General features: G+C 35.5%; 1 protein-coding gene across 1 annotated transcript in view; it reads left to right on the top strand.

Moving 5' to 3' along the window:
• The first annotated feature begins 818 nt into the window (after nt 1-818).
• Nucleotides 819-27,796, top strand: part of LOC136264933 (fibropellin-1-like) — a 39,710-nt gene continuing 12,732 nt past the window's right edge. The window contains exons 1-11 of the mRNA XM_066059699.1: nt 819-1,020; nt 1,674-1,862; nt 3,145-3,480; nt 4,506-4,679; nt 5,139-5,330; nt 8,818-9,153; nt 10,970-11,143; nt 13,442-13,630; nt 17,716-18,168; nt 20,201-20,314; nt 25,858-26,028. Of these exons, the coding sequence (XP_065915771.1) occupies nt 819-1,020; nt 1,674-1,862; nt 3,145-3,480; nt 4,506-4,679; nt 5,139-5,330; nt 8,818-9,153; nt 10,970-11,143; nt 13,442-13,630; nt 17,716-18,168; nt 20,201-20,314; nt 25,858-26,028 (2,530 nt within the window). The remainder of the gene's footprint in view (nt 1,021-1,673; nt 1,863-3,144; nt 3,481-4,505; nt 4,680-5,138; nt 5,331-8,817; nt 9,154-10,969; nt 11,144-13,441; nt 13,631-17,715; nt 18,169-20,200; nt 20,315-25,857; nt 26,029-27,796) is intronic.

Raw genomic sequence — 27,796 nt, 5'->3', positions numbered from 1 at the left:
TGGCACTATGAGATTTAAATTTAGAGACCATGTTTTTAGCCAATCAAATTTCAGCATTAAATTTGTTGAAGTCTAATTAGGATTGCCAATTTTCAATATCATAATTTTATTAAGTGTTTCTTCTTCCTTACTGTAATGATGTATGAACTTATGGTTTGCACCATTCAAGTAGGGATTGCCCCCAAAATTTTGTTCGCTGTCCAAAATTCCACCTTTGAAAATCATCCTAGTGACACCTTACACAACAAAAATCACCTTTACGCAGTACTAGTCCATAATATAATATATATGACACACATCAAATAGCAAAACACAGGTGGCCGGATATAGAATTTTAAAACTCTACTTTTAGTCTGACTGCCTGACTGACTACAGTCAGTGGCCAAACAAAGTAGCACACAGCCATTTTACGCCACAATAACAAACTCACCAGTGGGATGTGCCTTCGACAAGTGTAGGCCCTTCTGCGCCTTGTCTTTTCTTTTATCTTCAATCAGGCTGCTTGTCTTCATGCAACGGAAGGCGTTACTTTTCTGTATCAACACTGTCTTTCAGCAGCATATTTAGATGCATAGATTATTTCAGAGCTGGATTTCAGAAGCACTTCAGAAGCACTTCAGACCTGGCGCTGCTATAAGAATTAAAATATACTAGCTAGATATCTGCAACTTCACAATTGGAATCATATAGTAATTGAATTCTATAGTGTACATATTTTAAATTTACCCAATCAACAATAAACGTTTGAGGTGGAATGCTATAAAATGGAAGGGTTAATATATTGGATGTTTGCTTGTCTGAAGCATAATTGTAGCAAAATGTTTGCATTGTTTGTCTATTTTATAGTTACCTGTCCTCGACCTCCTTTTAATGATTTTGTTACAACAATTCCATGTCAAGGTGGTGACAGTGTTGTCCCAGGAGAGATCTGTTTTGCTTATTGTCCATATGATTATGGTACCTACAGAATAAAGTGTATGAGTACAGGCACTTGGAGTGGTCTTGAAAGCTGCCAGCCTGGTATGATTTGTTAATAATTAGCACGACAATGTTTAACTTACAAAAACATATGTGTATGACTAGTTAAAACAGGGCATGTAGACACTAACCATACTCCTTCACATTACAGGTTGTATCTCAGTACTCTGTACTTGTATATTTATTTATTTATTAACGCTTAAAGCTTGATAAGTGAGGTAAAAATGCATTACCATAGAAAAACGATTTTGAATGAAAGTTTGGAAACTATGTAAATATATAATTTTATGTACCCACATGCCCTGTTAATTCAGGCCTGGTCATATATAATGCTTGTGTACTTAAATGTACATGCATAGGATATTTAACATCACCGTTGTGTAACAGAAGGAGATGGTCAGAACTTCAGAATTCATTGATTGTGTTGCAATTAGCTACTGTAACTAGGTATTAGCTATGCTTTCTTCTGATTTCCAGAAACAGGTAGATTTTATTAGATTTCAGTTGTTACATTTAAACTAAGTGAACGCATGTGAGATGACCAACAACTGGTAAACGCTCCTACAATTATATGGTTATATGGAAAAGAACAATTTGTAAAGCAAACTGTTATACAGTAGTACAGAAACAAAGCCAATGTGTTTATAATTGTTTGTGTAATGTAGAATGATTATAAGGCTTCCTTTTTGTTGTAGATTCATGTCCACTGCTCACTGTTCCTGACAATGGGGGAATATATTGTTATGATGTACAAGACTCTCTGGCTATCTATGGAGATAATTGTTTCTTCACTTGTGATGTAGGATATGTACTAAATGGGAATAGTGTTGCAAAATGCAAGAATGGTGGCACTTGGAATGATTCTGTACCAACATGTGAAATAGGTATGAGTCTCCTAACTAATTTGTAGGGATCAAAGCAATAAAAATTAGTGAAACAAGAGACGAATTGTGGTATTACAGCATAGCTCTGAGAAAACCACTATGTATATTGACATGTTATAACAATTATTTTGTTCAATGCCAAAGTAGGGATTTTCCCACCAAGCTATGCTGCAATGCCATCATTCATCTCTACTTTTATTGTTTGGATACCTACTTCATTTTTAAATAATAATTTTTAAATATATCAGTTTGTTTAGTTTTTTTGTTATAGCCTACAGCTATATATGTGCACGTGTGACTGTTCTATTAGGTAGATTTTGAAAGATGTAATGTTATTGATGGTACATTTGAAATTTTCTTAAATCATTATGGCTGCATGTCATTCAACTGTGAAGACACTAAACATTTAGTAGATGTAGAGAATGTAAAAGAGTTGGAAAATTTTGTGCTGAAGTGTACATTAAAATTAACCTCTTTTAATCTGTCTGTAATGCATGAAAGGCAAGCGCAGGATATTAAACCTCTCAGAATAAGTATCATTTTTAATAGCGGAAATAAGACATGTAGTTCTTTGTTGAATGTTTTCAGATCTAAATACAAAATTAAGCCCCCAAACAGGGTTGCCACTATTCCTTATTTTCACTGTGCTATCATTATAAAATGGCTAAAGGGTGCAGTCATTGTGTTCGAGTAAATAGATTGTTAAGAGGTGTAGTCTCCATGCTCGACCATTATTAGTCAACCTAGATCATTAATGGGCATGGTCTCAATCCTATTGTGAGAGTTACAGGTATTTACCGGGTGTCGGTACCTCTTACCTTCTAAGCTCTATAAATAATTCTGTAGCATCTAAGTATGCAGGGATTTGGTATTTTCAGAACTCATGCCACACATAGCTTGTTCTTGTGAAATGGCAGCTGTGAAATGTATTGTTTAACCTCTAGCCTTTAGCTGTGATCAAAAGAAAATTGTCAAACCTATTTTGTGGGAAAACCTATTATTTTGTTTTGACAATACTATTAAAATTTAATTAATATTGGTGCTTAGTAAGTTATTTTAATTTCTAATGCTAGATTTGAAGTTAGATATGCTAAGACCTGTGAAGGTGTTTTGTCATGTAGAATATCTCTAGGGTGATTTTTAACAGTAGACTCAACAGTATTTTGGAGGCATCATATTTTACTTTGGAGATACCATCACAATACAGTACTATTATTTAATGTGTCATAGTTAGTAAAAGGTAGTTCCTTTTATAGTACAGTGTTTTATACATAATTTTTAGATGATTGCTATCCTAATTATTGTCTTAATGATGGCTCATGTATTGATGGCGTTGAGTCATTTATGTGTGAATGTAAGGATGGATTTATTGGAGACACTTGTGAAACAAACATTGATGACTGTGATCACAATCTTTGTTTAAATGGAGGGATTTGTATTGATGGTGTTGACTCATTCACGTGTCAATGTGAAGAAGGGTTTAGTGGAGACACCTGTGGAATAAATGATGCTAATTGTGATCCCAATCCTTGTCAAAATGAAGGTACCTGTACTAACAGTATCGACTCATTTACATGTGAATGCCCGGATGGTTTTGTTGGAGAACTGTGTGAAGAAGGTGAGTGTTGAAGTGTAGACAGACACAGCAATGCATCTATGCATGCCATTATTTGAAATATGAAATCAATGAGACACTTGCTGTTGAGTTGTAAATAAGGATTATGAAGATTCTCATTATTGTGCTAAAGTTATATATCAGATATTAGCTACATTTGCCTTCTTAGTATTGGTAAACATGCTTTCAGAATAAACAAAACAGCTTTGAAAGCTTTTTTTAGACTTGAACATGTTGAATACTCAGAACTGATTGGCTAAAACCAAGGTTTCAGTAGCAGTATATAGACTATAAGCAGTGCCTCAAACCATGCTTTACAAATTTTGTGTTGTTCTTTTCAGCAATTTCTTCTATTTTTACCTCAACTTCAGAAAATACCCACTATTCCCCAAAACTTCTATTAAGTGATACTATGTATAAGTCCAATTACAGATGAAATTATTTTGAAATAATTTTTTGCAGGCCAAGCAGTACTACAAATGAGCCAGATTTCAAGAACTTGTATAAATCCACCCATGAGTTATTAAATGTTTTTGAGGGCTCAGCTCAATGTGTACATACTGTACTATACTAGAAAAGCCAACACAACATGAAACTGAAAAATAATGTGGTTTAATAATAATAATAATAATAATTCTTGGCTACAGTACATATTTAATTTCAAAGAACATAGACTTTTATTTTATTTAACTTAATTTATAATTTGTGACCAGATTTGCGAAAAGGGTTTTCCCCACACATAGCTTTATCTTTATATCTTCAGACTGACAAAAGTCATTAATTTGAAACTCAGTCAGTAGTGAGCAACAACATAGTTTAATGAATGGAGAATATTTCAAGTCTTGAAAACTAAGTTATGGTCTTCCAAGCTCATGGAATTGAATGTGTGCGGAAGACCCTTTTTCACAAATCCAATCACATTTATTAATCTATTAGAGGATCAAAATTACATTTAATTTAAATGACTTTGTAGTTCTATGAGTCACTATAATATCAACATATTCACATTTTTATCTGCTCTACTGTAGCTACCTGTCCACCCCCTCCTTTTAATGACAAAGTCAGAACATTTCCATGTAGTGGTGGTAACAATGTTATCCCAGGGGAGATCTGTTTGGCACAGTGTCCATATGACAATGGAATCTACAGAATAAAGTGCATGAGCTCTGGCACTTGGAGTGGCCTTGAAAGCTGCCAACCTGGTATGATTAGTAAATAAAGCTGACACTACCCAAAATATGGCTGTATGTGTGATTAGATGTATATGTTCTGTACATAGATTATCATGAATATAAAATTTGTAGACTACTTGCAGAATGTAATCTATTTATTAGTAACTACATAGTACATGCATAAAGCTACGTTATAAAACAACAGGAGTAAATAATTTTAATTGACATTAGTCCCAGGCAAAGAAGAGGATAAAAGATGTTGTATATGACTACTGTGTATGGCATATATCCCACTAAGGCTCTGTGATGTAGCTGGCTTCTTATTATGCTGTTGTTAAATCCTTTCTTTGAGTTTATTTAGCTGCAATTATTTTCTAAGACCAAGAGAAAATTTAAAAATACAAAAATGTAGAGCAAAAACTAACTCGAAAAATTATAATACAATAAATATTATATTAACCTATTTCCATTCCACACATTTTATTACAGATTCATGTCCATTGATCACTGTTCCTGACAATGGGGGGATCTATTGTTATGATGTACAGGACTATGAGGCTATCTATGGAGACAATTGTTTCTTCACTTGTGATGAAGGATATGCACTAGTAAATGGAAATAGTGTTGTGAATTGTCAGAGTGATGGCACTTGGAGTGGTTCTATACCAGCATGCACAATTGGTATTGATTATGTCAACTCTATACCATTATGTATAATAGTAGTACTTTATATATATTTCTAGAACTTTGCGTGGGTGAGATCAAAGGAAAAAGTGTACTTTTAATTTCATAAAGTACACTTTAGGGCAAACAGTGCTTTATTGCCCAAAGAGTGCTTTATTATATGATTAAAGCACTCTTGCGGTGTAATTAAAGCACTCTTTGGGGCAATAAAGCTCAGTTTTCCACGTGCTCTAGTGCAGACTAATAGCCCATGGTACTCACTCCAGTACGACTAATCACCCAAGCCAGTGCAGGCTGATAGCCCGCACTGCACTGAGTGGTCAATCACCCCAGCCAACATGAGTTCTACCACTGGATTGCTTTATAGACATGTCTAAATACTTCGATGATGGGTCCCGGTGGGATAAGGTAATGTATTGCTGTTACATTTGTTAATGGACAAATCCTGGAAATATCACAAAAATACTTCACGATGTGTTACAATAGAATCGATTGTGGGTTGTGACCAAAACCTGCCAAAATATGTGATGAATGTCTACCATGCCAAGCTATGGTGAACTATGCATGAGTTACTTTGTTAAACTAGTTTGTGTGCATTCATGCTGCTGATAATTCGTGTAACGTGTGTTAATTATGATTTCTGGTGTATGGCTGCAGGGGCGGATCCAGGGGGGGGGGGGGGGGGCTTTGGGGGCTGAAGCCCCCCCCTCCATATTTAGGCTTTACTTGATCAATATGCTGAGTATTATAATGAAATTTTGTCTTAGTATAATTATATGATCACTATTAATACAAATATTCATAAAACCACCTTATAAACATCTTTCCAAGGTTTTATCAGTGGATTTATGCTAAAGTTTAAGCAACAAGGACCCAGATCAGCATTGGAGGTGTACAAGATCGAGATACTCTAATAGAGCAGTCAGCCAACTACTCTAATAGAACATTCACTAGAAAGTTGGTTCTGTTATGGAATTTTTCCAAATCTGCCTGCACCTATACATACAATTGATCTGTTTAAAGGGCTTCATTCATCTACTTGTGTAGTTAATATGTATGGCAATGCTTAATTCAGGTACACAATTTCCATTGAAAAAATGCTCTCAGATTCAATCTTGTATTGTTCAAATTTCAAAATTTTCCACTTTCAACATTCTTATTCTAACATGCACCTACTCAGTGTTGTGTAATCGTGAGAGCTAGGGTGCATCATGTACTTGGTTGTCTGTACCTACCCAAACTTTTCCATTAGCAAAATGCTTCAGAGAGCCATACCTATAATCTAAAGGTATCTACAGGTATGAATTTTATGTGGAAATGTCTCCAAATTGCAGTATTTTAGCACCTATTTTTCAACATTTTCCTGCAGGGCATGCCCCCAGACCCCCCCAGTTCCAGCATGCTTTGCATGCTGGGAAGTGTGCTTTGCACACCTCTACCCAAGAGATTAGTAGCTTGAGTTAGCACCCCCTTTTATAAATCCTAGATCTGCCCCTGGGCTGCAAGCTACCACTAGAAAGTTCCATAAATTATTTAAAGCATTGCCTTATTCATGCTATATGTCATGCTATATGAAATATAAAGCACTTGGTGCTTGGCCTCAATGCTAATAAAGCACTCGGCAAATATATGATACCTGAAAATTCCACAGAATTGTTTCAAGTTAGTATATGTAACAACAATATTGAAGTATACCTGGTCTGCTAGCCTGTCCGATCACTGTTGGAGAACTGCGTGCATATTATAGATACATCTTATAAGACTCCATTTTATTTCACAATTACAGTATTAACTCACTTGTGGTATGTACCATTTTAGTTTCCAACTGATATCTGCTCTCATCACCTTGCAGTATTAATATCGCTTATTCTCTCAAATCATTGTCTTTTCCATGAAAAAACCATAAAAGGTACAGTATTAATATTTGAATCCACACCTTTCCTTGCAGGTACTTAAATTGATGTGACAAAATCATTTGAAGCACATGCTAATTGTAAAAAGGCAATTCCCTAATTTTCTCTTCAATATTTTTTACTTTGCTCATATATAAATTATTTATACTTTGACCGTTTCTCAGTCCTTTTGTTTTTACCCTCTTACCCATATTTTAGTTCAAGTATCATGATGTGGTTCAATGAAAATATGTTTTCTTATTATGCCTAAGTTTTTATGTAAATGAGCTACTGAGACACTTACCCCTATCAGATAGAACATGGCATTGTTCTTTATACGGCACAGTTTTAAGTCTGAAAACATTTGAATGCCAATAAACATAATAATGGCAATAACCCTACATTCAGTGAATTAGAAGATCTTATTGTACAGTACGATAGTACTGTATAGTAGGGACCATAAAGGTTTGGGTGTGGCCCATGAAAAACATCACAGCCTCAATTTCCCTGACGACGATGAGGCAGTATTGGTTAGGTAAAACTAAGTCCAAATAAGCTTTTAGATCGACCCGAAACGCTTTCAACAAGTTGCTACGGAATTTAAGAAAATATATTAAATGGAATTTTCTACTGACTGACTGAGTAACTGACTGACTGACTGAGTAACTGACTGATGCCTTCAGACAAGCGTAACTTGATAACAGCTAAGGCTACGGTCTTGATTTTTTCACTGTTCGATGTTGCTTCAGTTGGACATGTACCTTTTGGCATAATGCAGTATGTACAATGCATTCTTCATGGACTTACCAGTGTCCTCCTTTGTGTCCCATTCATCTTTGCTGACAGTGAAAAGTGTTGATTTGGCAGTAGCACGTGATGGCTTCCCTTGTAACAGAAATCATCTGTATTTTTCATAGTAACTACTTGGATTGCAGAGGTGCTTTTCAAACAGTTCTTGATTCGTACTGGTGTGTAAAGGGTTGAACATAGCTGACAACGAAGCATAATGGATTCTTCACTTTTCATACGATAATTGATATAGCTGGGGTGCGCGGTGCCATTTCTTTCTATTGATTCGGTATGCGTGGGTTCACCAGTCATAATAATTATTTACAAAAAAAGTTAACAAACAAGTACACAAATTTTTTTTTGGAGTTTTCAACTAGAGTAGGGACCATAGCACATTGATAAATAGTACTGAAACAAGCTGGAGTAATGCACGATATTAAATCACAGTAAATGTTATATCCCTACTGTGCATTTCTGTTATGGTATCTTGAGCACAGTAGGGATATAACACTTCTTATTGTTTTACTGTGATTTAATATCATGCACTACTCCAGCTTGTTTCAGTATTTTTTATTGATGTGCTATGGTCCCTACTCTAGTTGAAAATTCCTATGTACTTGTGAAAGTATAAATTCAATCTTATTATAGCTTAGAATTACTATATAATTTTACCATATTAAATTTTTATATGTACAAGTAGTTTTTTAATTAAAAATGAAAAGAAAATAATGGTATTAAATTATAAAACCAAACACTATTATAATGCAAGGATATTTCTGTTTAATATTTGTTTCTGGTTGTAGATGATTGTGATCCTAATCCTTGTCTTAATGAAGGCAACTGTATTGATGGAAACAATTCATTTACATGTGATTGTGAGGTTGGCTTTAGTGGAGTAACTTGTGAAGTTAATATGGATGATTGTGATCCTAATCCTTGTATGCATGGGGGAACATGTACTGATGGAATTGGTTTGTACAACTGTCAATGTGAAGAAGGATTTAGTGGAGATACCTGTGGAATAGACAATGCCAATTGTGATCCCAATCCTTGTCAAAATGAAGGTACCTGTACTAATACTATCAACTCATTTACATGTGAATGCCTGGATGGCTTCATTGGAGACTTATGTGAAGAAGGTGAGTGCTGAAGTGTGTACCAGGAAAATTAATACATGCATATAAACCAGTATTCAAATTATATACATAAAATGTATATGTATATAGTCTATTATACTGCAGTTATATGATAAGTATTATTATAGTATCATTTTTATCATTGTAAATTTGAAAAAAAAACATATCTGGATTTGTGAAAATGTACACATTTTACGTGTCAGTAAACAAATGCAGTTGACTTCTTTCGTAAGTTCAGTCTCATGCATGTATTTACGATTGAGTGCTGGTAGTGATCTGTGGAATACAACAATGGATTAGAGTAATAATTATTTATTATTATAATAGCTTTAGCCATGATCCCAAGTGAAGTGTTACTTAGGTCTGATATATGTGCACCAAAGCTCAGAAATCCAAAGACCTGGTTGTATAAATACAGGGGATATCAGACAAGTCACAAGGGTACAAGCTACTTCCACTGTATATGTCTCCTATTGTGGTATTGCAGACTTTCAACTGAGACAATGATTAGTTTCAGGGGTGTATTTAGGGGGGGGGATAAGGGGGCTGCCACCTTGGATTTCACATCTTTGATTTCACATCATTTCTTGGCTGCCACCTTGGATTTCACATCTTTTTTCACCCTGGCCTTTTTGGGGGCCGCACTCTTTTTTTACAGCTTGGCTGTTTTGGTTTAGATAATGTGTAACAGGAATGATTCATGGAAGAAAACATTCGTGAATTTTGTGATTTTACATGCATTCGTGAATATTTTCTTCCAAGACTTTTCCTACAATAAAAAAAATTTGCCTGAAAAAGTTGTACCTTTGTGAGCTAATACTAGCACTGAATCTTCAACCTTCCTCATACGATTCATGCCTTAGTTTATACAACATTTGTATACCAAGTGTGCATAGCTACTCACCTTGCAACTAGCTAGCTAAACTATGGTGACGCTACAATTCAATTTTTTTTCAATTATAAGCTTTATAGTGCAATGTTACAGGTGTACATGGTTGTACAACAACAAAAGTGAGTTAGTGTACAATTGCACTAAAGGTAATCTGGAAAGTACCAGACCCCATAACACATTAACTTAACATTAAAATTAAGTACTTATTATTACTTATATAATTACAATTAGCTGTTAAGTGTAACAAAGCTGGGTGGCCTGGGATATTTGGAGCAGATGCTACAAGGACATGTAAAATGGAAACTATGTTGGTTGTCTGGATCAAAGTTTCTCATAAAATGTTGCCATAGGATTTTAGTTAATTGAAACTTAATGGTAACAAAAGGTTGAGTTAAGTCAATTACTGGTAAGCTGTTGAAAATTCGAAGTCTGTCGAAGTAGAAGTTTCTTTGTTGATTAGATGATGTAAAAACATATTCAAGTTTGTTACTGGAAGAAGACCTAGTAGAGTGAAGACAGAATTTGATAAAGGTCCAGATATCGAAATGATCATATAGATTTTGAATTGATTTTATGAAGAACAGAATGTCACACTGGTCATAAATATACATTAGTGGTAGTAGGTTGAGTTTGATAAGGCGAGTTTTATAATCAGAAACATACAAACATCATTACTATTATTGCACAGTTGTTAGTGGAATAATGCTACACTCATTTCTTTGCCAAAGTGGGTAAATCTACTGTATAATGGGTACCATTTTGTAATGCCATTTGTTTAAGCACTTTTCAGGACTTGGATCCCAACATTATTCAAAACAATGGTAGCTAATTACTAAACAGAATCCTATTTATGTTTTTATTTAAATTAATGTGTGTTTGTATGAATATCTATACCACTAAAATGTTTACATTGTGTACTAACTGTAGCTACCTGTCCTCGACCTCCTTTTAATGATGATGTTACAACAATTCCCTGTAATGGTGGTGACAATGTTATTCCAGGAGAGATCTGCTTTGCTTATTGTCCATATGATTATGGTACCTACAGAATCAAGTGTATGAGTACTGGCATTTGGAGTGGTCTTGAAAACTGTCAACCTGGTATGATTTATTAATACAGCCATAGCTAAAGCATTACAGTGGAATCTGTGTTAATGGTCGCCTGAATTAAACAGCCACCTTTGTACAAAGGCCATGGCTTATTATCCCATACAAAATGTTTGTGTTCTGGTCTGTATTAATTTAAATAGTCACCTGTATTATACATGTATAGCAGCCAGCCAGTATTATATATTACTGTATACATAATTTCAACTCAAACATAGCATTTGCTGTCTTATAACAAGCAGTTAGTGGGGTATGTTATGGATGATCGGCACCATTTCAATTAACATGTAATGATTGCACTTCCTGCCTTTTGTTGAATACTTCATAACCTATCTGGCTTCATTGGTTATAATAAAAGCATTCAATCAATGTCAACAGCATCCACAACTAGCTCACCTTGCTCTTTCTGTACTGACAAATAATGCAATAATAGAGAATAGTGTGGTTCATGGAGACTCTTAATACAGTAGTAATTGCATAAATTGCTCTTTACAAAGGTCAGATTGCTTCTGACCATCCTCTGCATGGATGTCTCAATAACAGCCAGCTGTATTATATAAAACTGGAAATCTCTGGCCTGAAAGTGACCATTATACACAAGTTCCACTGTGCATACTGTTAAGTACACTAAATAGCTCATTGTAGTGCCTTTTTGATTAACATATTTGAAGTTAGTGATTTTATTTTGTTAAAAGGAATTACAAAACTAGCCGCATATACATTACTGATTGGTTAAGTACATTTGTTAAACGTTTTATAAACATTTCCACTACGATGCAGTTGTTTACATACCATATTTATCTATAGAGCCATGCTCAAATAAATGCTGGGTCCTAAATGAAGGCCAGGAGGTGCTACCTTAATACAAGGTCTTGTATGAGATTGCAATACATGTAGCTTAATTTGTAGAATAAGGTTTACTGCAATACTTGACTTGTCACAAGCATGTCAACAGCAGCTGCTACAAGGAGCAACAGCTGCTTATGAGCGGATTGTAAGTAATAAATGCTTGGGCATTTATATGGATAGATATGGAAATTACTTTCAAACAACAGCTTTTTCTTTGTTCCATAGTGCAAGGAAAATTTACTGTAACTACTGTGGTAGGGATCATTACAATTAAAGTACTCAAACAATGGAGATCATCATTTGACATGCTAACTTCCACAATTAATCAATACACATTATAGAAGGATTAAATTTGTATTTATACCAGATGCTGATTTCCATTATTTAACCAAATCTTATTGTAACCATTCTGTGTATTCTGTAAATCAACGCATCTTTGCACTGAAAAGTGAAGAAGTAAGTTGGACATGCAAAGGCAAAGGTAGTCAAAAAGCACATATCAAACCAAATAGACATCAAAATCCAACACTTTGCTTTTGCTATTTTTGAAGTACAGTTGTTTGAAGGCATCAGTCAGTCAGTCAGTCAGTCAGTCAGTCAGTCAGTCAGTCAGTCAGTCAGTCAGTCAGTCAGTCAGTCAGTCAGTCAGTCAGTCAGTCAGTCAGTCAGTCAGTCAGTCAGTCAGTCAGTTGGCCAGTCAGTCAGTCAGTTGGCCAGTTAGCCAGTCAGACAGTCAATCTGGTTATTATTAAAACCTCACAGAAAGTTACGCTAAGTCTGGATCGTAAAGCATTGGTTGTATTTGCACCCAAGTAATTCTGTCAATGTACTGTGAGTAGTTGATGTGAGGGGGCTGACCAGAGTATAGAATTTCAAGCTGTAGCCATTTTAGCTTTCAGAATGTCTCAAGCTCACCAGATAGGTACAATTTGAAGCATTTCAGTTAAAATACCAATTTTTAAGTCAGTTATTTGCAGTAAATAAAATAAACAGTGTTAATGAACATGCAGTGTTTAAAAGCAGTACAAACAGCCTTAAGACACCCAAAGAGGTCAGTGGTTCAATTGCCACTGTAGGAAAAAATTTAATGCTACTTTTAGGAACGCATTTTTATAAAGCACTTTGACTGCTCTATTAGGGTATTTGAGCGTTCTATTAGAGTATATTGAGCCCCACTCCATGAAGAACAATTTCAATGAGATATCATTCTGAGGGGGGCTGCCGCCTATGCTGTAATGTACTACAAGAATGATATGAGTAACATTATAGTACTGTATTTCAAATGGAAACTCTTTTTCACGAATCTGATTTTGCAAAAGTTGACAAATTATGAACCAAATAGTATAGCTCAAGACTAACTTATGGAATTAATTCAGTTATCATTACTACTGTACTTGTTCCACCTGTTTATGTGTTGAATAATACAGACTTTCTTATCTACAGATTCATGTCCATCGCTCACTGTTCCTAACAATGGGGGAATATATTGTTATGAAGAACAAGGTTTTCTGGCTATCTATGGAGATAATTGTTACTTCACTTGTGATGAAGGCTATTTGTTAAATGGGTTTAGTGTTGTAAATTGTCAGAATGATCGTACTTGGAGTGGTCCTGTACCGACTTGTGAAATAGGTATGCATGTTATTCATTAATAGACTGCATTAAATTATATATATATATATGCATACAAGTACAAGGAAAATTTAGGAATTTTAAATTCGATTAGGGATCATAGAAATAAAAGAAAGAAACAAGGGACACCTGCAGATATGCTAGTGGGCATTTAATCCCTACTTCAGCATATGATCCATGACTGAATTAGGGATAAAATGTCCACTAGTGTATTTGCAGATGTAGGCGACCTCCCTTGTTTCTTTACTTTTTATTTATGTGATCCCTAATTAAACTTAAAATTTTTTGTACTTGCTTGTTTACTTTTGTAACATAATTATGACTGGTAAACCCATGCATACTACATCAAAAGAATGAATGGTGCCAGACTTAATGTTTTTGTCTGAACGTGTGTCCCAACTATCAATTACTGACTTGAAAGTGTGTTACAAACAAAGAACAGCAGAAGAAGTGCCTCTGCAATCAATCCAGTCACCACGGAAGACATGGATGATTCCCATTTACAATGTAAGGAAGCCATCACACGCTGCCGCGAATTGACACTTTGGGCTGTCGGCAAAAATAAATGGGACACAAAGGAGTAAGTGCATTGTATGCACTATGGTATCTCAAAAGGCACTTGTTGAGCTGAAGTGACATCTAATCATGAGTGAAGCAATGATTAGGAATTAATGATTAGAATGGAAAATTCAATTTTCAATTGAATTTGCCATTCAGAGGGTATTTAAAGTTACTTAATTTTACAGATTGACTACTGGGATATCTAGTCCTGTTCATTCCCCAACCCTTCGTACTTAAGTGTCAAAACTTTCATATAATTTGCCTTCACTTTTGGCTGGCCCTCTTTTATTACTGGATTTTATCCCTACTAAGCATTCCAAACTATATTACAGTTTTCTCACCTCTGTACTCTTTTTACTTATACTGCCTGTAACATTAGCCATTTTTGAGTTACACTTGTCTGACGGCATCAGGCAGTTATGTGTGAGTGTGGAAGACCCCTTTTTGCTAAAATCCAGTTGCATATTATACGCTTATTGATATAAGTACACATAAAAAATTTCAACTAGAGTAGGGACCATAGCACATCGATAAAAAATACTGAAACAAGCTGGAGTACTAGTAGTGCACGATATTAAATCACAGTGAAACAATGAGAAATGTTATATCCCCACTGTGCAACTTAATATGGTATTTAACTATATAAATTATTTAGACACTGTGTGTACTGCAGTTTACTTTTACAAAAGCCATGGCATGAATATGGTGAGAGAGCAATGAAGACAGTTTCTTAGCTTCTCACACTGAAATTCCCATGACGCCCACATGCAAAAATTATTATTCGGCAGGTGGGTAATCAGAGCAACACAGTGGACATAGAGCTATATTATACACTCTCTACTATGCCCGGAATTATGTTGCAGAAAAAAAGATGAGTATATATGCAGTATTAGTATATAATAAACGTTAAAGATGAAAGCAAGCATTTACCCCAAAGAACAAGGAATAGTTGGCAATTAATGATGGTAAAAGGTGGCTCAGCTTAGCTAAGACCAATAAACTGAATTGTTCAAACCAGATGAATACAATGCTGGAGTGTTGAATAAGGCATGGAAAGTCACCAAGTACTACAGTGTGTCTTTTGCCAGCCTATTATGCTCATTTTTTTACCTACTGTGCTATGCTGCACTACAATGTTTCTCTATTAAGCTCAATATTATGTTCACTTTATTTCATTGTGCTGATGTATGTTATACAGTAACTTAAGAAAAGTTGTATCAAGTCATATAGCCAGAGGTCCAGTTTAACATTTAAATGCAAAAAGGGCAGTGATGTCAACTAAAGCTGCTAACTACTTTCCAAATACATTATGGTATCTTAAATGCACAGTAGGGATATAACACTTCTTATTGTTTTACTGTGATTTAATATCATGCACAATGTTTCAGTATTTTTATCGATGTGCTATGGTCCCTACTCTATGTAGTTGAAAATTCCATTTTTTTATGCATACTTGTTTGTTAACTTTTTTGTAAATAATTATTATGACTGGTGAACCCACGCATACTACATCTGAAATGGTACTGCGTGCCCCAGCAATCGTCTGAAAAGTAAAGTATCTATTATACTTCGTTGTCAGCTATTTTCAATCCGTTACACAGCAATGCGAATCAAGAACTGTTCATAAAGCACCTCTGAAATCCACGCATACGGAAAGAAAGAAATGGTGCCGCATGCCCCAGTTATCACTTGAAAAGTGAAGTATCCATTACATTTCATTGTTGGCTATGTTCAACCCGTTACACAGCAGTACGAATCAAGAACTGTTTGAAAAGCACCTCTGCAATCAAAGTAGCCACTATGAAAATACAGACAATTTCTGGAAGCCATCATGTGCTACCGCCAAATCAACACTTTTCGCTGTCAGCAAAGATGAATGGGACACAAAGGAGGACACTGGTAAGTCCATGAAGAATGCATTGTACGTACTGTGGTATGGCAAAAGGCACCTCTTGGGCTGAAGCGATGTCGAATAGTGAAAAAATCAAGCCCATAGCCTTAGCCGTTAGCTATCAAGTTACGCTTGCCTGAAGGCATCAGTCAGTCAGTCAGTCAGTCAGTCAGTCAGTCAGTCAGTCAGTCAGTCAGTCAGTCAGTCAGTCAGTCAGTCAGTCAGTCAGCCAGCCAGCCAGCCAGCCAGCCAGCCAGCCAGTCAGTCAGTCAGTCAGTCAGTCAGTCAGTTAGTCAGTCAGACAGTCAGTCAGTAGAAAATTCTGTTAAATAATTTTATAAAAAATTCTTAGCAGCGTTTCGGGTCAATCTGAAAGCTTGTTTGGGCTTAGTATTACCTAACCAATACTGCCTCATTGTCGTTAGGGAAAATTGAAGCTGGTTTTTGGGTGATGTTATTTTGTGGGCCACGCTTATTCCTTTGTGGTCCCTACTACACAGTACTATTGTACTGTATGGATGCAGTTTGGATGCAACCATTTTTGGCATCAAGTATAAGATTTACAATATGTACACAATTCATGCTTAGTAAATTTTACACTTTAAGACATGCTTGGGCAGTGGGTACTTACGTACATTGACCTGGTTATTAATAGACATCTATGATGTAAGGATGTAATTAAAAACATCATTCAAATAATGTCCAACACCATTGTTCTAGAGATTTTTCAGTTTTAGAATGCATAGGTTTATCCAAATATGAGTGACAGTATCTCTTATATACTTTAGTGGATGGAGTTTGTAATTTAACAAAAAAACTTTTTTTGAGAGATTGATATGTACACTATAGTGTCTGCTTTAAGGTGCAGGTAAAGGAGTAAGCTTTGTTGTCTCCAAGAGTGAAATTTGTTTGTAGTAGTATATATGTGACCTGGTCTGACAAAATCAGTCTTATAGCCCATCAAATTTTGACTATAATTTCACAGTTTGAAATTCACCAACGTTTTCTGTGGACTTGATAACTATTTAAAAGGTTTATCACTTATGTAGAAATTTATGGAGATTTTCCTGAAACTTACAGAATTGCTGTAGAGTACTCAGAAATGGAGATACACAATATTAAGCAAACACATGTATTTCTGGCTATAAGACTGACTCGGTCACATTATATAATTTTTATTGTAATATATCTAAATGGCTATAACTTCATAAACAGTGCAAAAACGTTGTACTGTACATTGACTGTGCCATACACAAGTAAAATGTTGGCTTATTTTTATTCATGTGAAGAACAATCTTGAAGAAACAAACAGAAAGAACAGAACATTAGCTATGGCTTATAGAGAAGTAAGAACCATTTTGAAAACCTCAATAGCTTTAGATTCCAAAGCCATTATGTTTAGCTATCTCTATCTTTACTTAAAGCTTTAAATTGCCTTTAGTCTTGGTATTCACAGTCATTGCTTACAGATGTACTTAGAATTTATATGTTGACCCCAGAGAATGTACTATGAGTTAAAGATTGAACTGAATTCATATGTATGTAATAATGGAAATTCTCTATTCACTGGATCACCATTTATATAGATTATTATAGAAATAATTTACTCAATTTCTTATGCTTGTGGTTGTAGATGAGTGTTACCATAATCCTTGCATCAATGATGGCACCTGTATTCGTGGAATTGATTCATTTATTTGCAATTGTGTGGATGGGTTCAGTGGAGACATGTGTGAAATTAACGATAATGACTGTAGTCTTAATCCTTGTCTCAATGGAGGCACTTGCATTGATGGAGTTAATTCATTGACATGTGATTGTATTGAAGGATTCAGTGGAGACATTTGTGAAATAAATGGCAACAATGATTGTGATCTTAATCCTTGTCAAAATGGTGGTACCTGCACTGATGGGGCTGACTCATTTACTTGTGAATGTAGGGATGGACTAACTGGAGATGCATGTGAAATAAATGATGATGACTGTGATCCTAATCCTTGTATGAATGGAGGTACTTGTACTGATCGTATTAACAATTTTAAATGTGAATGTTTGGATGGTTTTACTGGATCTACCTGTCAAACTGGTAAGTGTTTTCTAGATGCAATAATAATAATAATAATAGTCCAAAATACTGCTCTTTCTTTGAATGTTTCCATATAACAAAATGTAAGGTGTAAAAGTATTCATTAATTGGACATCAACAGGCATCATTTAGCACAGTAGGAAACATCTACTAACATAAACATACATGTCCTCCTAATAGACCCATCATGCCTAGTATTATTGCATTACAATATACACCTTTGACAGTGTACATAGCCATTCCATAGGATATTTAGCATATAGGCAGTGAAAATGGGGGGCCAGGGACACCATACCCCCACTTTTATTGGAAAATGTTTGCAAGAAAAGGTCAAGATATGTATACTCTAATAGAAAAGTCAACCACTCTAATAAAACAGTCACTTTTACACTTCTTTTTTAAGTAGCTACTTAATTTATTTGCAACTACATAGCAAAATCATCTAAAACACTCTCTCTCACAGCTTCTAAAATGTGAAATTTTTGAGAGGTAAGCTCCCAGACCCCAACAGATATGGATTGGGGTCTGGCAATATATCCATCATTAAAAGTTTTAGGAATGGTTGGTATTTTGTGAGCACAGTTAGCAAGAAATCCTTGGACAAAATTTTATGTGGATATAGTAATAGCTCTCAATGAATATAATTGGGGCACAAAAGCTACAAACTATTGCTTTGCAGTTTGTACCAGTGCAGAACTTGTCACATCTCAGAGGAGTGTTTGATGGTAAATTTCAATGAAAAAAGTATAATGCAGTATATGTAGATATGAGTAGTAGGGACCCGCAAAATTTACTTGTAAGGCTCTCTATTATTCTTTCTAACATTTTTCTTTACCTATTCCAAAATTATTCTCTGATATTTCCTGGAGCGATTACTGAATCTGTTTTCCTTTGCAACTATAGAGGAGATTATAGTATGCATAAATTGTGGCTTATAATATGATATATTCTAATAGAGTAGTCACACTACATTTAGGTGACTGCTTCATTAGGTTATCTGAATGCTCCATTAGTGTATCTCAACCTTTAGTTACAGCTTTATGCTAGCAGTGTTTTAGGGGTGTCTCCAAGAGAATTTTTTGCAATTTAAATTTGTGAATTTTAATTAAGTACTGTATATATAAAATTTTCTGAAAATTGTCTTACTATTCCAGAATAATTACTGATTCTTTTCACTACCTATCATTCTGGAAAATATTCTGGCACATTCTGCAGGTCCCTAATGATGGATAAAGTCCACAAATATCCCTGGTTCTGCTACTAAACTATGCAGTCTAATAAGTACGTGTACTAGAATATTATAATAAGCTTGTGGAAATTATGCTCAACTTTCAACTTTTCAGTTTTGCTCAGCATGCATTAAAGTACACTTCATGCTCATATTATCAAATTATTTTTATAATGTATTTGTATATTAAAATTAATATTTCACAAACTCACAAGTAGTAAAAAATGCAAGATTTTTAAGGTGTCTAGTAATAGACAAATTTTATAATAAGGCATTTTTTTTACTATATAATAGCAATAACCATTGCCCTAGCAACCTGACTTTTACAATGTTTGTAGGTGTCAATGTCTAAAGGTATTTCTCCAATTTTCAAAAGGATAACATAATGTACTTTGTAGTTCACAAAATATGACATTTTGAAGCTTGTAGTTTTCCATACATTGTCTATTTGAGAGGAGCAACAGTTGCCCCTTCTGGGCAATCACATAATTTATGGAATTCAAAGATGTCATATCTTATGACCTACATACACTATCCATTTAAAACTTGGAGAGATTATTGTTAACATTTACACCTAAAAATAATGTAAAATTCAGGTTGCTGGGGCAATGGTTACTATTATGTGTAATAATGCCTTATTATGAAATTTGTTTATTGAAGTACAGAAGTGTCCCACTGTCTACTCTATTAGAGACAGTAGGTGACTGTTTTATTATGTACCAAAACTGCTTCATACTTTCAGAAAATCTCAATTCTTTTATCCTATCATTATTATTTAGTCATAGCTAATTCCCTCATACTTAGAAATTAACAACTTTGCTTGTGAGTTGAGTTTAACCTATGTGAGAACAAAGGTACTATTACTGTATCGATGGCGTTGGTTTATTTTTACTTGTGAAGATTTTACATGTGTTTCAGGTGAGTATTATTAGATAGATGCAGTCATTACGTCTTGTGTAAAAGAACAGAAAACAACAAAATAGCTTGGCTGTATAATAGAAAATGTTCAGGAGTTGGAAAAGTTTTGGTGGACTTTTGGTGATACAGTAAGGTCTCTGTTTTGAATCATGGTTGACTTGGTGCCAAGCATTTCTTTTCGGCTTAATGTATTTCGTGGACTCAGTGGACTCACGGACTGGACTCGCGGACTGGACTCACGCACAGAGCTTTTAAACAATAATCCAGGCATTATCCATATCTTTCAACACTGGAGACACCACTATCGAGCTACGACTACTGATACTGCTCTTCCTTACAAGTACACAAACTAGCGGTGCACTAATTAATTAGAATACATTTACGATACACGAGCACTAGCAGTGATAAAGCGTGGTAGAGGCTATTGTTGTAACTTAGATGTTTTTCCTTTATTGCTTTAGCACTGGTGCTAGGGTTGTAGAGATGACCCAGTAATAATTCTTAGCAGGGTAGCTATAGGTGGCAACGCCCAGCCGCGAGATGATGGGGCTATGCAAATAAACTGACTCATCACTACAGTCCTAACACTAGTGCTAAGTACTGGAGTAACAAAGGAAAAACATCTAAGTTACAACAATAGCCTCTATCACACTTTATCACTGCTAATACTCGTGTATCGTAAGTGTATTCTAATAAATTAGTGCACGCGCTAGTTTGTTAACTTGTAAGGAAGAGCAGTATCAGCAGTTGTAACTCGATAGTGATGTCTCCAGTGTTGCAAGAGATGGGTAATGCCTGGATTATTGTTTAAAAGTTGTTTCCAGCTCAGTGCGTGAGTCCAGTCCGCGAGTCCAGTCCGTGAGTCCAGTCCGCGAAATACATTACCTAGGGTTTCCAACTCTAAATATGAAAGTGCCTCTTTTTGTTGTTTTTGGCGATTTTCACACAGGCTGACCTTTAAGATATAACAAACAACCATTTATTTGTTGTTAAAATGCTTTAGCACTTGGTATCAGTGTAGTTTTTAGCATGCGTAAATACTCAAAAAGTGGTCACGTGACCACCAATTTAATAGGCGATATTCAAACAATAATTATGGCTAAAACCAGTTCATAGGGTGAACTAGGACACAATTGTCATGTTTCTTACCTCAGTAACATTTTCTACATCTTGTAGTTTCGTAGCACACACTAAGTGTGTAACTTGAACTATTGTGGGATCTTTGGTCACGTGACCACTTTTTGAGCATTTACGCATTCTAAAACTATGCTGTTACCAAGCGCTAAAGATATTTTAACAACAAAATTAACACTTGTTTGTTATATCTTAAAGGTTGGCCTATGTGAAAATCGCTACAAATAATATGAATGAGCACTTTCGTATTACCCTACATTAGGCCTTTCTTTTCATTCTGGTTGACTGTTCTATTAAAGTATCTCAAAAATTGTGATTGTTTTGTTTTCTTTTCATAGCAGGTTCTCCGATTTCCTTCAAACTACTTGAACAGTGACATGATGGTTAACATATCTTCAGGATAATTTTCAGTGTATTTTTCAGGAGTTTATCCTGTAGGCATGACGAATACCCTTATAATTCTAAAAACCTCTCAAACTGGCAGTACTTTATCAAAATTATGTGCCCACAATTAAGATGGTAATTATGCTGTTAAATGCTCTTTATACACAATAAAGTGAGAGACAGTTTGTGAGTGTGTGAAAAATAAGGATGTCATTATGCATAATTATGTACAATCAAGACACACAATAGTGTGCCGTGCGGCCAAGTACAGCCAGTGCGGGCACGCGACAGACAAGTGTGTATTTTACAGGAACCAAGAAAACACCTTTTTCACACATCCGTAGCTTGATAATGGCTGGACGGAAATTAATCATTTTTGCTGTGGAAACTTCCGTAGGGTAGGGTGCCTCCCATTCCATATTTGAGGTGAATCCGCGCATCCATTACTGAGATATGTGCCTTCAAATTTCTTTGTGTATTTTTCTTCTTAATCTTTTTCTTCTTCACCTTGCACACTTTAGAAAAATTGTAATAGCTCGTGCATGCTTTGGTTGATTTACTTAAAATTTGGAGGGCTGTAGAACGTAATATTGCACATTACTGTATGATTTAATCAACTTACCCTCTAATGTTTATATGTAACACTGTGTGTGGGTAATCAAAGAAATTTTTGGTGCACATATTTGATATCATACAGTGTGGTAGTACTATATATCAGTGATCATGAAGGTTTGGGTTTTTCTGTCCAAAAATATCACTCCAAAACCAGCCTCAGATTACCTTCTTGGTGTCTTGGTGGTATAGGTTATCAAGCCCAAAAATGCCTTCAGTGCAACTCGAAATGCTTCCAATAGGTTGCTACGAATTCTTTTAAAAAAATTTATTCAGTGGAATTTTCTGCTGATTGATTGACTGACTGATGCTTCCAGAGATGCATAACTCAATAATGATAGGCTACAGACTTGATTTTTTACTGTTAAGTGTTGCTTCAGCCTGACAGGTGCCTTTTAGTATACCACAGTACGTACAATGCATGCATTATGTGTGTGCATGCATGCATCATGTGTATACTCCTTTGTGTCCCATTTCTTTTAACTGACAGCTCAAGGTGTCGACTCATGGTAGCGCATGATGGCTTCCCTACATGAATCATCCATATTTTCCGTAGTAACTGAATTGGTTGCAGAGGTGCTTTTTGTACTTTTCATAGCTGAAGCTGCAGCAGAATGGATATTTTGTGTTTCAGTGGTTGATAATCAGGGTGTGCATTCAATCGCAATTTCTGTAGGTGACTGGATTGATTGCAGAGACACTTCCTTTGACTTTTACCACTGTATTGGAACACAGCTGAAAACAATCGGAATGTCCACTTTGCATCTCAGCAATTGATTGTTGGAGTGCGTGTTCAGTTGTGTAATTAATTTTATAATGGGCCTGGCACCATTCTTTCCTCTGATATGGTATGTGATGATTCACCAGTGATGAATTATTTCGTTACAAAAAGAAAATAGTAACTACTTACAAGAAACTAAAACAGTTGCTACAAGTAAATAAATCTACAATAACTGCTTACAAGCAGCAAAATCTACAAAATTATACTTACGTCATACAGTACGATAGTACTGTACTGTATAGTAGGGACCACAAAGGTTTGGGCATGGCCCATGAATAAGCATAACCCAAAACGATGATGGAGCAGTATTGGTTAGGTAAAACTAAGCCCAAACAAGCCTTCAGATTGACCTGAAATGGTTTCAACAGGTTGCTATGAAAAAATTATTAAATGGAATTTTCTAGTGACTGACTGACCGATGCCTTCAGACAAGTGTAACTCGATAATAGCTAAGGCTACAGGCTTGCTTTTTTTACTGTTCGACGTCGCTTCAGCTGGACATGTACCTTTTGGCATACCACAGTACGTACAATGCATTTTCATGGACTTACGTACCAGTGTCCTCCTTTGTGTCCCATTCATCTTTGCTGACAGCGAAAGGCGTCGATTTGGCAGTAGCACGTGATGGCTTTCGGAAATCGTCTGTATTTTCATAGTGGTTACTTCGAACAGTTCTTGATTCATAATGCTGTATAATAGGTTGAACATAGCTGACAACGAAGTGTAATGAATACTTCACATTTCAGACGATAATTGATAGCTAGGATGCGTGGTGCCATTTCTTTCTTTTGATGCAGTAGGTGTGGGTTAATAATTTATTTTACAAAAAGTTAACAAACAAGTACACAAAAAATTTGGAATTTTCAACTAGAGTAGGGACCGTAGCACATCAATAAAAAGTACTGAAACAAGCTGGAGTAGTGCACAATATTAAATCACAGTAAAACAATAAATAATAGTTATACGGGCACAATGTGGAGTCTATGAAATTTATAATCCTGAAGGCCTGGGCTGTAGCGCACAAGCGAAGCGAGGGCGCTACTAAGGGCCTGAGGGTTTATAAATTTCATGGACTCCACATTGTGCCCGTGTAACTGCTTTAGACTCTATTTCACATTACACTCAGATTACTTACCTCATCCACGGCTGTTTCTGCTGTAGGCTTGGCAAAAGCGGCTGGTTTTCTTGCGATAATACTAGCGCCATGGCAACTACACGTCCTCACGTGACAAAATAATCGCGCTCGTTAAATCACTGCACGTGAACAATGCATAGCGATTGGATGAACCTAGATTTTGAGCATATGTTATATTGTGCCTGAAGGCGTGGAGTATATTAGAAAACAAGGTGGAGTATATGAGATTTATTACCCACCCAAAACAGCCTAAATAGAGTCTAGGGAGTATTATATCCCTACTGTGCATTTCCATTATGGTATCTTGAGCACAATAGGGATATAACACTTCTTATTGTTTTACTGTGATTTAATATCGTGCACTACTCCAGCTTGTTTTGGTATTTTTCATCAATGTGCTATGGTCCCTACTCTAGTTGAAAATTCCAATTTTTTTATGTACAGGTGCAACTAGGAATACAACATTATTACAAAAAAGTAAACCAACAAGTTTAAGAAAAAATATAAAATTTTACATTTGAGAGAAATAAAAGGCATTGAAACAAGGGAGCTGAGGTCATCAACACATGCATCTACGTATACTAGTGGGTATTTAATCCCTACTTAAATCATGTATGCTATTGACTAGGTTGTATTAGGAAGTACTGTAAATGTACATTAGCAGTATATATGACCTCCCTTTTTTATTTCTATGATTAGGCTTGAGCCAATTATGGCTTTGATAATGATCTACATTATGTTTTGAGCAGTGCTCAAAAATCAAGCCTATTGTGCTCAAAATTATGCTTTCAATACCAAGATTATGCTCATGAACTGACTGTGTTATTAGAATACGTCAGCATTTTCTGACTACTGTATTAGAATAAGTGACTGATCTATTAGAGTATCTCAATCTTATTTCTGTGAAACTTCAATAATCATCTAATAGATGGTAAAGTAATAACACTACACAATTTTTGATATGAAATGTGCAATAATGTGTGGTGTGTTCATGTTTTGCTGTTCTTCTGGTGTGTGTTTTACGGTTTTAATTAAAATCTTGAAAATCAACCTATTATGCTGGCATTATGTTATGCTCAAAATTATGTGCATTATGTGCATTTCAATGATCTCCTGTGGCTTACAATTAAGGGTCCTGTTGAGACTAACCCACAATCAAAACTGCCTCTTGATGATACAAGCTACTTCTACAAATGGACAACCCTATTATAATAGTTGGAATATATAATTGCTACAATCATATGTTTAGCTACTTCAAAGGCTTTGGACAATTACCAGACAACATTAAAGGCACTCTCAACAACATCAAAGGCTTTAAAGATAATTAAGGCTTCCAACTATCTAATGTGTCACTTAATAGTTCTAACATGTGTACTTGTGGTCTGTCTGATATGTTGAGCCTCAGCCTTTGGGCTCTCGGGCTTTAGGTAGATATATCAGGCAAACCACTCATTACAACTATATTACAGGTACTGTATTTACATTACTTTCTTCTAGCTACTTGTCCACTACCTCCTTTTGGTCAACAATCTACACCACATCCCTGTATCTATTATACTGGCCAGCCTGGAGGTATGTGTTTGACCCCGTGTCTACATGAACGTGGATATTTAACAATAAAGTGTGAGGATACTGGCATCTGGAGTGGTCTTGAAACATGTCAACCAGGTATAGTATTTCTGTTTGTGACAAATTTTGAGCCAAACTGAAAACCCATGCAAGCTCGAGATACTGTATAACATTGGCACAAAGGTGCTGCACTATATATAACAACAATAGTAATTTCCACATCCTGATTTGCTTTGATTTGCTTTGTCTGTTTTGACTTTGTCTGTAACTGCACCAGGTGTGCCTACAGCTTTGTCAAGATCCTTGTTGGCAGGGAAATATGTAATAGTTGTAACATGGGCATGAGTGATTTGCCTGATATATAATTATGCACAATCATGAGAGCCACAGGCCCGAGTGCGCATGTGTATATATCATGCAATCACTGGTTCCCATGGTAACTCACTTGCAAGTGTGGGAAACTGCAGATGTGCTTTGTGAGTGTATTTACATTGAGCCATGTGAACTTTGATTGTGGATAATCTATGTAAGAATAACAACAAGGTGTTCCGAAGGCCAAACATACATAAGTATAACAACATTGGTAAACATGCGGAATACTTTGATTGTTGGTGCAGGCACAGAAAACCAAAAGATGAGTTAAAACAATGTTTTAAGTGCACGTAAGTACTTACTTTTAATAGCTATGAATAAACTAAAAGTCATGAAACTAAAATGCTTGCTACAATGATGACTAAATTCATTAGTCCCATGCTATATGCTACATACACGTGACATCGTACCAGGTGTCTATTATCAATCAAACTAGCAATGCAAACCAACCTGTGACCTTCTTCATTCAACTATCTTCGTTCCTAAGTCCATAACTTAACTCTGTATTCACAAAACTGAAACCCACAATTACTCCCATAAAGTGTCACTATAATAGCAGAGGAGACAACAAAATGTCATCAAAAAAACCTGAGGATGCCTGGAATGCACTAACAAGAAAATTAATGGAGGTAGGGTATCAAAAATATACTCCGTCCTAGGAGGGATATATTTCCTCCATTTCTTGTTTATGCATTCCTGAGGACTGATAACAATACTATATGGCATTATACACATGTTCTTTTCTTAAAGTGTTAAAGTGAGGTGTGAAAGTGGTATATTGAATACTGTTCACAGTGCAAAGTTAAACAGAAGACAATATATACGTAAATCAATTACTGTATACTTATTTTTTATGCAATACAGACAGTTGCAATATGGGCATGAGTGATTTTCCTGATATATTAGTATATGCACTAGCACGAGGGCCACTGGCCCATGACTGAGTGTGCATATATCAGGCAAATCACAAGTATCCATGTTACAACTAATATATTCCACTGGGGTGACTCACCTGCAAGTGTGGGAGACTGCAGGCATGCTTTGCCAGTGATAACCTATGTAAGAGTAACCACTAGGTGTTACTGAGGATGAATGTAAGTGTAATGATACAAGCATGCAGAAAGCATTACTTATGGATGTGCAATTAAGCACAGAAAACCAAAACACAAGCTCAAAATGATGTAAGTGTACCAAAGTACTTACTTTAATAGCCATGAATAAACTAAAAATCATGAAGCTATAATCATGCTTGCAATGATGATAACTAAATCCATTCGTGGCATGCTAATAGCTATGTGATATATGTGACATCGTGCCAGGCATCTACTATCAATCAAAACAGTGTATAACATAAACCCACCTGTGACCTTCTTTATACAATAAAACAACTAACTACAAGTTCACAGCTTAACTTAACAGTATTCATGAAACTAAAACCCACAATCAATCCTGTAAAGTGTCACTGTATTATTATAGCAGAGGAGACAAAGTTTTG

Source organism: Dysidea avara, chromosome 8 (assembly GCF_963678975.1).
Source record: "Dysidea avara chromosome 8, odDysAvar1.4, whole genome shotgun sequence".
NCBI lineage: Eukaryota > Metazoa > Porifera > Demospongiae > Dictyoceratida > Dysideidae > Dysidea > Dysidea avara.
Note: the sequence above shows the minus strand (reverse complement) of the source record. Positions and strands in the feature narration are given on the sequence as shown.